General features: G+C 21.5%; 1 protein-coding gene across 2 annotated transcripts in view; it reads left to right on the plus strand.

The window, feature by feature from the left end:
* Window positions 1-348: 348 nt before the first annotated feature.
* The window catches only part of LOC129613550 (3-phosphoinositide-dependent protein kinase 1), a 71,510-nt gene continuing 59,687 nt past the window's right edge, over window positions 349-12,171 (plus strand). Inside the window, exons 1-2 of one of the 2 annotated variants that reach the window (XM_055527665.1) lie at window positions 349-570; window positions 2,601-2,763. In XM_055527665.1, the coding sequence (XP_055383640.1) occupies window positions 2,737-2,763 (27 nt within the window). In that variant the 5' untranslated portion in view covers window positions 349-570; window positions 2,601-2,736. The remainder of the gene's footprint in view (window positions 571-2,600; window positions 2,764-12,171) is intronic. The other variant, XM_055527664.1, reaches the window with a different exon arrangement.

Consider the following 12,171-nt stretch of genomic DNA (forward strand, 5'->3'; position numbering starts at 1 on the left):
ATTCAAGAAAAGAAAAAAAAAATCATTTTTAATATTTGAATTTAAAACAATTTTTTTACAAGCAAAATAAATAAAATTAATTTAAATGAATTTTAAATTCTTAACAACAAAAAAATAACTTGAATCTAACACTTAAAACTTATAAAACTCTAAAATAATTAAAAATCTCTTTGTGCTTTCGTTTTCATTATTTTAATTTTCGAAAAAAAATTAAAAGTGAATTAAAATTTATTTTTTCTTAATAAAAAATAAATTTGTAGGTGCTAAATAAAAAAAAATATTTAATTTTATTTAATAAATTATTTTTTACTAACATTAACTGCAATTATACACGCAAAACACACAATTAAAAACATCATTATTAAAAATCGAAAATAATTTTAATTTTTGGGATTATTCGAAATTAAATTTTTATCTTTACAAAAAAAAAAAAAATAAATTAAAACGGGAAAAAGAAAAAATTTAATTCAAAATTGTGGATAATTTAAAAGAAAAGGCCTCCTAATGAAATGTAAAAATTGGTCTAATAAACTCAACAACTTTGTTGTCCGGAAATTGAAATCATTTAAGGTAAATATAAAAATTTTTAATTTAAAAAACACAATTATTTATTTATAATTTTTTCACAACATTTTTGGATTTTGAACTGTTTTAAGTTGGTTTGTGTTTTTTTTTTTTTGTTTTAAATGAAAATCAATTTTATTTTTATTTTTTTATCAATTTAATTATGTTTTATTATTATTTATGTTTAATTATTAATATAATTTATGTTTTAAGTATTTGTTTCAAAATAACAATTATTTAATTTTTATTTTAATTATTAGTTAAATTTAAGAATATATTTTAGAATATATCTTCTTAAATGTTAAAGAATTGACAAAATTACGGTAATTAGTCTACCCTTCCAAATGTCAAAAAATTTAATTTATTTATTGGAAATACAATCAATAAATTACTTGTACTCGTTATTTTAATAAAATCATATTCAATAACAAGTACCTACCTAATTACATTGCTATCCTGAAAAAAATTAAATTTACTTACTTATATCGTAAATGTAATCAATTAAATAATTGTACTCGTAATCATATTTAATAACGAGTACCTAACCTAACTTTCTATTTAATAATAAAACTTTAACCTGCATTAAAAGAATATTATTAAATTTTTTGATCAAACTGTACCTGTACTTAGTTTTATTAGTTACATTTAAAAATGTCTATATATATGTAAAAGTAAGTGATTTTTTGAAGTAATTAAAAACAATTGAGAAAAATTTTAAAAACATTTCTTTTTTTTGCAAATGGTTAGGTACTACTTAAGCTATTTAACATAAAATAATAAAAATAATTATGTTAATGCTCAAATTAAGTTAAATAATATATTTATACATACATAAGTAGGTCGTATAACTTATCTACCTATTTAAATTTTATAATGATAATTTTAAAAACTCCGTGGGTAATCTTCAGTCTTTAGTTAGTCAATCTTCAATTACCGTTTATATTGAAATGGTGGTATAGTAGAAATTTTATAAGTACGTACATAAAAATATTAAATTTGTTCTTTTATTATTAAGAAGGTATTTTAACTATTCACTCACTAAGTACTTATTTATTTTTTAAATTTTTCCTCGTCTGGTACTCGTATTAAAATTTTTTGCCATTATTGCGTTTTCATTTTATTTAACTAAGTTTTTAATAATTACTTATCAAGTATGTAAGTATTAAATATTTTTATTGCAATAATTAAATTTGAAGAAAAATAATATTATTAGCATAAATATCTTGTTTGTTATTAAAAAATTTAATTATTATTTATTTATTTATTAGTTTAAATGACATTAAATACTCTAATTACTTAATTACTTAATGCGTTTATAGGGCTAATCGGGATTATTGTTTATAGGGCAAATCGGGATGAGACAAAACGGAATGATAGCAAATTTAAAAATAAATCAGCGCATTCCAATTAAATTAATGATTTTGTAAAAACTTTCAATTAAATTAACAGTTTAATAAAAATAACTTTAATGGTTATTTGTAAATGTATAAGAAATTCTACTGTTATCATAATTATATATATTTGCCTAGTTAGGTCTGGGTTCTTAAATTAAAAAATTATAAATTTAAAATCTCTTAAATCTTAAATACTTTAATTTCCATTAAGTACTTATTTAATTTATTGAATTTAAAATTCGGCAGTAATTGAATTTAAAAAATTAAAGTTTATTTTTATAAATTTTGAAAATTGTTACCATAATAGTTTTTTCACTGTCCTGGTCAATATCCTGGTTTTACCGTTGGGCTTTCACATTTTCCTTATAATAAGCAAGGTACACTAGTATTTTTTTGGTTTTCCTTTTTCTTTTAATTTTTTGTTTTTGAGCTTCCTTCTGTTGTACTAGCTTATAATAATGATTTCATTACTTAAGTATTAAATATTTTATTATTAAAAATTGTGTTTAGACCTGATGCATTTTTGAATTTTGAATTTCCTTTATAATCTTTGAATTTTAAAAATAAAATAATTAAGTAAGTATTGATAAAAAATCTAATTATTTTTTTTTTTTAATTTTTTTTCTATTTATTTTTTAATAGCACATTCAATTATAAAATCTGTAAAAAACTTTCAAGTATCTGCTTCCAATACAAGTTTAAAATTTTAAGTAAATTAAGTAAAAAAAAAATTAAATTTTCTTAAAATTTAATGTGAAATTCGATTGAATGTTTTATTATGGCTCTACTTAGTATATTTTCAAAGGTAATTAAAATTACAAAATTAAAAATTTTATAAAAATAATTTTCGTGTGAATTTTAATTTGTAAATTTAATTAAGAATGAATAAATTGTTTGTGTAGTACAGTTAATTTTTGTATGTCCTTTATATAAAATTGTTAAGAGCTTAATTTCTTAATTATAATTATTTCCTAATTAATTATTAATTAATTAAAATAATTAGCAGCCCCTTAATTATTTATTGTTAATTAATTAACAATATTTAATATTAGAAAAATGTTGTTTTGAAATTATTATTGTAGCTAAGAAATTATTTTTTAAGTTTTCCTATTAATATTCAAATAAATTAAAATTGATAGATCAGATTAATAGCTAGACTATATTTGTATTTGATTTTTAGTTTAAAATCAGAAATTACGATATTTTCAAATGAAAATTTTTTGACCGACGCAATTTACAAAATCCTGAATTCTATTTCTGAATTTCATTTTAGAAGAAGAAGAAAAAATCAATTTTAAATTTAAAACCACAATTATTAAATAAAAATAATGTTAATTTTTCTCAAATACAAATACCGAATTTAATTTTTAATTAAAAATTTTAAAATTTAGTGTACCTACCTATTTTTTCCATCATACCAACATGATTACACTTAGACATCATAAATTACCATTCTAATGTCGCAATCTTCTTGATCTTAGAGCTCTTCACTATTATTAATGTAATTATCCATAAATTTAATATCGGCATTTTTGTACCCTATTATATACATAATGTTAAAGCTAAATAGAAAAGAACTCAATACAAAACCATGAAAATGAAAATATTCTTATGTACCCTATTTGAAAAAAAAAAAACAAGTTATTGATATTTTTATATTTAAATAAAATGAGCCCTTGAATTTATAATCAATTATTGTCAATTGTAAAGAAACAAAAAAAAACAACAACTTTAAATTCTAAATTAGAATTCGAAGTAGATAGAACATAAAAAGTACTTAACTAAGTATAGGTACATACCTACCTATTTATTATGCTAAGAAATTTATTTATTTTTCAATCTCATATACATAATACATTATATACACACACGAACATATTCACATATTTATTTAAATTAAAAGAAGAAAAACAAAAATTTTTAGTTTATTTTGTTTTTTTTTATCTTTTCACCTTTACCTCAATATTCATTGATGTTGAGAAAAACAAAAATAAAATGTTATACTTATACGTTGTATTATTGTTATATTGCTGTTTTTATTATTATAATTTTGTTATTTTCTCATTTTATTATTATAAATTTTTTTTTCACATTTTGAATCTCTTAATTATTTCATTATACTTGCATTTTATACTTAAGTATGTGCTTTATACTTAACTAATTCATTAGTTTTTTTTTATGTTAAGAAGACGTCGGGTCGTTTGGTATATTATGGTGAAGAGTAAAATTTTACACTAGTTTAGGGAGTGCATACAGTAAAAATTATTAAATGAGTAAGAAGAGATGCTTAATAAACATTAAATTAAGTAAATAATCATGAGAATTACTCACATTACATTACAGTATATTTTGTATTTGAAATGCATATTACATACAATACTTAAATTTTGGGAGCTGCTACTTGATTTTTGTTGTTCTCTTGGTGATTTTGATTATCGTGTACGTATAATTTAAGTATTTGTAAAAAAAAAAACAAAGCTCAGTTCCCATTTCCAATTATATATGAAATAAAACTCTGACTCTTTCAGTTCTTCAACTCTTTATTTAAAAATTATGTTCAGAATATGTAACTGAGCTAAGTAAATTACAGACTAATTCGCATTAAGGTTTTCTTAATGCTCAATCTGCTTTAATTTTGTTAAAATATTTAATGTTTTTCAATAAGATTTCGAACAATTCGGGCAATTTACTATACAATATTACGGTATATAGTACAGTTATTTAAAAAACTTACTTCAAAATTTTATTAATAATTTATAAATTAAAAATATTGAATAACAAAATTTATTTTTAAGATAAATTTAGAAAATTTGCATATGTACCTATCAGTATAAAGATTTTCTTACTAAAACAATATTTTATTGCTAACTATTACTATTATATTATAAAGGTACTCGTATGTACAATATTCGATAGAAATAATGACATGTAATAAAAATTCAATGAAATTGTTTTCTAGTTTTTCCTATTTTTTCCTTGTTTTTCCACTTAAGTATGTATGTACACTGGATATTTGCATAAATATTTACATTTTATTGAATTTTATTAATATTAACATTATCTAAATATAATATAACAATTATTTTCTATATTGATATATTTCTAATGAAATATTATGCAAAAATCTAATTGAAGGGGAATTTTGTTATTTTCAATATAAAAAATTGTCGCACAATAACAAAATTACTATACTCTAGATATCTTGTTTGTTTTAAGCTGAAAAAATTTAAATATTTTTTTTTTTAGTGTACGTCATTTGTTGTATTTAAAATTTTATATGCATATAATATTTAAATATACATATGTATATGTACATATAATTTAAATACTTCTAAATAAGATATTGTAATAAAAATATAATAATAATGATAATCCATAATTAAAATTATTATATTTGCACTTTCTTTAAATAAAACTTGGAAATTTTTAAAATTTCCCCGACATTTTTATAATTGGGTTGCTTTCAAAAGAAACATGACTACTAATTTATTATTAGATTTTGATGAATCATCAAATTAAGTACTTATTTAATTAAAATATACAAATTAAGCGAAATAAATGACTTCTTAAATAGAAAAACAAAGATAAGAAAATATACTTAAGTGCAATTTACATTTATTATATTATACTTATGTGAGTAACCTGTAAAATGAAACCTTTATCATAATTTGATAAAGTTTATATGTTTATTAATTAAATAAATATGAAATTCAACAAATTCCCATATTATTTGCGCTTCTTTTTAATAGTTTTTGTAATAGAAAATCTAAGAAACAAACACCTAATGATAATTTAATTATTTATTCAGAAATTAAACTTAATAATATACAATTCAGCAATTGAAACTCATAAGCTGAATTGTGTATCTGAATTTTGTATTACTAGATCTTGAAATCAGAATATTTAAAATAAATGCTTTAAAGAATTTTATTACATAATTAAATATGATTCTCTCTTCGCCTTTAAACTCTAATATTTTCTCTAATTTTTATTTACTTAATTTTACTAATTAGTTGGTAAAATTTTATAAATAATTACTTTTATTAAAAATTAATAAAATTTCAAATTTAAAACTACTATTTCTGTTGAAAAACTATAAAAAATAATAAAGAAGATGAAAAAAAAATAATTAAAGTGTTGTGAATTGACACCATTCATTATTATTATATTGTTATTCTTCTTCTTCTTTTTAAATATTATATCCTTATTACATTAACCTAAATATCAATGCGGAAAACAATTTATTTTCTCATTTTCATAAGTGCAAACATATTATACTTACTATAACAAAATATTACGTTATATGTATATAAGTGCTTACAAATTTTCAATATATGTTCAATACATATACAAATATATGAGAATAAAAGTATTGCCGTTTATGAAAAATATGAGGTACCTTGACTTCCAAATTGCATGAAATATTTCTGCAATCGACATTTATAAGCTGAAATTTGGTATTAATATCGTATTACTGAGTTTGAGAAGGCAAGATTATTTTGCATTCTTCTGCAATATTTCACTTAAATAATTACTTATCTGATAACATTAAAATTGTATTCAAACTTATACCCGATACAAATTTAATTGTATTCGACATTTTTAAAATAACTCTTAAGAAATTCTTAATGACCAAGAATTTAAATTTTCCAATTTTACACTTAAAGAGAAATTTATACGAATAGGATGGCAACACTGAATATTTGATAAATGTTTTTCTTTTTTTTCTTTTATTTTGTGCATATATGTACTTTTACAATATTCTCTCATATTTTATAAGTAGTGTGTAAACTAACGACTTGCATTATTTATAATCAAATAGCAATTTTTGAAAAATAGCCATAATTTTCGTAAAATATTGATATATTTGAGTACTTATATAAACAAATATGTATAATATTATACTATAAATAACAGCTATAAATATAACAGTTTTCCATAATATACAAAATTTACTTTTGCTACTTACGTTAGGATATTGGAAATTATTCAAAATAAAAAATTAATTTTCTTATTTCATACATAGCGAGCTAGTTTTAAAAAAAAAAAAAGAGTATATTTTAGAAAATTCCTGTGAGAATAAAAGCAAAAATTAAAGGAAAGTATAATCAAAACAAAAAAAAAAAATTCCAATATTTTTTGATTCCTTGCATAAGCCGCCAAAAAACCAAAAATACTTATTTAACTACTTAATAAAGTCTTAACTAATAAATTTTGTAGAACGAAACGACGACGACGACGACAAGTACATTGTATAATACAAGTACATCACATTGTTTATACCCATATACGTTTACATATAACATAACATACGTATAGCATAACATATAATATAACATCAAGTACATTAGAAAGAGAAAAAGGAAAAGAAATAAAAAAAAAACCATATTAGCTTTTTTTTTCTGTTCTTCTCTTACTCTTCCCCTACTTCCTCCTCTCCTGCCCTCTTTCACAATTTTCATATTCTTGCCATTTAATTTTTTTTTTCCTTTTGAATTTTTATTTATAGGAATTCTTTGTATAATATCCTTTAAAAATGGCAAAATAATAATAAAGAGCAAAAATAGCAAAAAAAAAACCTTCAGAAGAAAAAGAAAACTTCGAATTTTTTATTTTTGTCTGTCTCTTTTCACGTTCCTACAAACCTTCTCTTCAAATATTTCCAAAGGAAAAGAAAGCAAATAAAATTGAATAATTTATGACTTTCATGATGGATTCATGCTTTTTTATTTCTCTTATTTCTTTTTTTTTTTTGTTCTCTACTAACTGTAATACTGATGAAATATACCAACAAAATAAAAATAAAAAGTAAAGCAAGGACATCATATTCATTTCCGAGAAGTTTTTTTTAGCTTTTAGCTTTTTGTTTTTGTTTGGAAAATGAAATGAAATGAAAAGGAAAAAAAAAAAAAGAAAAAAATCACAAAACAAAAGAGAAGAAAAGATAACCGCGAGAAAATTTTCGTTTACTCAAAAAAAAAAATCTTCTCCTTTCCTCTCCTCTCTCTTCTGTCAATTTTTTTAATTATCATACCCACAAGTTTTTGGCCCCCTATCGATTGTTTTTCTTTTTTGCTATCCTCTTAATCTAAACTTTGTGAATAAATATTTTATGTATTTTTTTTGGAAATTTTGGAAAATAAATCTGACGGGAGGGGGCTGGTTTGCACTTACATAATAATATTAAATAAATTTTTAGAGACAATGCGCGCCAAAGAATTAAAAAGAGAGGAAAATTTGTTAAAAAGAGCGCAAATGAAAAATATTGACGATTTTTTTTTTGATAAATTCAATTTTCTTACACAAGAGGCAAAAAAAAAAATAAAACAAAAAAGATTATTTCGATCGCTTAAATTTTATAACAGACTGTACCTACATTATTTTTTTACTGTTTTGTTTCAGTACATATGCACTCACTAGTATTATACTTATATATTAAGTAAGGATATTTTTGTTATTATTTTGGTTTTTAAGTATAAGAAAATGTTTTCTTCTTTGTTTTTCGTGTGCGTCCTTCATAAAATATATGAGACCTTCATTTAAAAAACTGGAACAATTTTTTTTCTTCATTTTTTTTTTTTTAGAAATTTTAATATGCTTGTACTTTTTAATGGTTTTTACAGAATACACATAATATTTTGTCTTAGCAAATAAATTCAAACCAGAAATTTGTGCATATGCGTATACTTATGTTCATACAATAAGAAGTAAATACAAATTCATTTAAAATTTTATTGCTGAATTTGTCAAATTAAAATTAGATTTGCATTTCGTTAGGTGCCTTATGTCACATTTCCTAAATATTGCATTTCTGCACAATTCAGCTCAATTCAGCAATTACAATTTATTAATTCTGAATTTTTTTAATTGAAAATCGTAAAATTAACTAAAATAAGTAGCTATTGTATTAAAAATACAAATATAGGATATTTTCCCAAATTTTTGCATATTTTTAGGCGTTTTAAATTAAAATCCATGATATAATGAAGAGAAATAAAAAATCACCATTTGTGCACTACACATGTGTATGTATTTAATGTATGACATAATGATATTCATTTACTTTAATACGGTATTAAAATTTGAGAAAAATTTTCCTATATACTTAAACTTAACTATACCATGGTAAGGTAATTACGAGTATATTATATATATAAATATATACGTACACATTTTAGTGTATGTAAGTGAAAACATGAAAATCAGTAAAATTGGAATTTTTTTTTTCTTTTCTGTATTGTTTTTCTTTTTTTTTTGCTATTGTTGCCTGTGAATACGCTCAATAAATTTTCCATTTTTTCTTCTTTATATTTTTGACTCAAAAATTTTTCCTTTTTTTTTTTGTATACACACACAATATATGTATTCGTTTTTATTATTATTTCGCCTTGATTTCTACACACATACATATACAGACATATAATTACTTACATCTTTATAAAAATAGCAATATACTTAATATTTTTTTCCCCAATATTTGATGACGTCGTCGTATTTTTTTTATTGTTTCTCTCATTTTTTTTTTTTTTTTGGTTTTTGTGGAATTTAATAATGACGTCAATATTAAGTACGCATCGTATATCTAGTCGTGTGTACATCATACAATCGAAATTGAATGCATACGAAATTTAAAATGTGTGTATAGATAAACAGAGGTACATACATATATACTAAATATAAATATAACTGACATTTAAGTATAATATAAAACGTCAATATTGTTGTTATTACCTCAGAGTTTTTTTTTTTTGTATCTATTCTCATAATTACTTTGTTATCTTGTGTTATATTTTGTTTTTATATTTTATTATCCTTTCCATAAGTAGACTCAAGATTTTAAATTAAGGATTAAATTTTCTGTCCCCGATTATGCAATTGAAGATTAAGTAAAACTTGAATGTGAAACTTTAAATTTAAATGTTTAAGTACTTGAATAACTAAATGTAATGGCCTTAGTTATTTAGTTACATTTTGTTAAAAGTACTTGTTTAACTACCTGCATATATTGTTCTATTATTGTAACCCTTTAAAAGTCACTAAAAAAAATTTCTAAAACTAAAATTACTTATGGAATGAATACAACATTTTTATTTTGAATAAGTTGAAGTACTTACATACATCAAATTTGATTAATTATTATAAAAAATGTTTCTAATTATAATCACACCAATTTTATTCCAGTTACAATAAGTACTTATGATAACTTAATGTGTATAACAGTTTTAACTAAATTTTTTAAAAATATTTTGACTTAAATTCAAATTCACATTAATAAGTATGCATAATTATAAATAGCAAGTGTACTTATCTAACGTTAAGTATGTAATCGGTATATAAGTATTCTAAGGGTACTCCGGGTATACCAATTTACGTAATAATTATTATGCGTAATACATATATAAAATAGTTACTTAAGGTACTTATACATATACCCACTTATAAGTATAAATACTTGATTTATTCAGTATAGAGAAGAGAAAGTTCCAATAAGTAAGTACAAATAAAATTAAAAATTAAAAAACATAAGAAATGTAATAATAAAGAAAAGAAAAAAAAAAGCGAGTCCCTAACTTTATTATTTATTCCTACGCATTTTCTTTATATTATGTAAGGCATATGTAACTTATGTACTTATGTATGTTTATGTATATGTGCATAGGTATAAATAAATTATCCCTTATTTAGTATGAGTATAATTTGTTACGTTAAAATAACTGTTTTTAATTTTTTACATAATGCATACATATGTATAATGCTTACATATATTAATATTGCACACATATACTTATTCTTATTCAAAATAAGAATATATATATATATAATATATTATAAGAGAGTCATTATTTCAGTTAAGTAGTTACACTGACGTTTTATTCTTTTAAATTATGCAAAACTTATTATTAAGTATATATATTAAAGTATGTATATATATATAATGTATGTATGTACGTTTATTAATTTTTAAAGTATGTCAATTTCACATTTGTATATACAGGGATATATCGCGTATATCATACGATATACTCATCGTAATGCGTTAATATACTCCCTCTTTATGTACAAAACGGCTAGTATATGTACATACATACATTTCTATTATAATATAAGATTTTATATTAAATTTTGTGCGTCGCAATTGTGCACCAATTCGAATAATTTTATTCCTCGATAGTATAGTGGTTAGTATCCTATGCCTGCTATACTTCTATACCTATATATTAAGGCACAAAATATGTATTCATAAATATTATGTAATTTGGAATTTTTAAGATGTCAACTGTTAAAAGTAACTCGCATTCTTTTTTTTATTACAAATTACACTTCTCAAGTATACATACATACATATATACACTTTTATGTATAACATGTACAACATACTATTGCTGTATGAAATACCTTATATAATTCAATATTTTTGACATATTTATTGGTAATTTGTAATCATATTGAATACTTATGTAATAAAAAAAAAAACAGTGATAAAAAATATGTAACCGCAATAAATACAACAACAACAATAATAACATTAAAAAAAAAAACAATGACTGGACACGTTGAACACGTTGGTTTTGTTACTTTTTTTATTTTTTTTTTTTCGTATGCCCTTTAAAAATAGCGGATATCTTTAAGTGTAAAGCGGCCCTTCCCGCTACGCATTAAATAATAATGATTATGATGGAGAAGAGACGTAACGTAATAAATTTAATAGGGAAATTGTAAAGAGACGAGAGAAACGAATGAAATGGTGGACATGAAATGGAAGGTGTGTGTGTTTCCAATATAGGGATAACCCGATAATAATGGTTTTTTGTTTTTTATTTATGATTTCTTGTATACACATAAATCAATTTTAAATTTATTTTTATTACGTATTGGAGTAATATTGTATATTCTTGTTTTCCTCTCTATACTTATAGAGAAAATCCATGAACCGATTTCGTGTACATACGTATGTTTTTTTTTATGTACATAAATATGTTTGTATTTACTTACGTTCTATATAAATTTATCGTAAAAAAATTATTATGCGACTTTAAATTATTCGCGTTTATTAAAAATTAATACGTAAAAAAAACGGAGAAGACGAAAAGAAAAAGTAATAAATTTTTTCTTTGGAAAATTCAGGAAACTTTAATAAAAATAACAAATGAAAATTTAGTAAATTATTTTGATGGTGGAAGTAAGGAGATAAATACAAAATTTAAAAAAAAAA

Source organism: Condylostylus longicornis, unplaced genomic scaffold, assembly GCF_029603195.1.
Source record: "Condylostylus longicornis isolate FDR11 unplaced genomic scaffold, ASM2960319v2 ptg000084l, whole genome shotgun sequence".
Classification (NCBI taxonomy): domain Eukaryota; kingdom Metazoa; phylum Arthropoda; class Insecta; order Diptera; family Dolichopodidae; genus Condylostylus; species Condylostylus longicornis.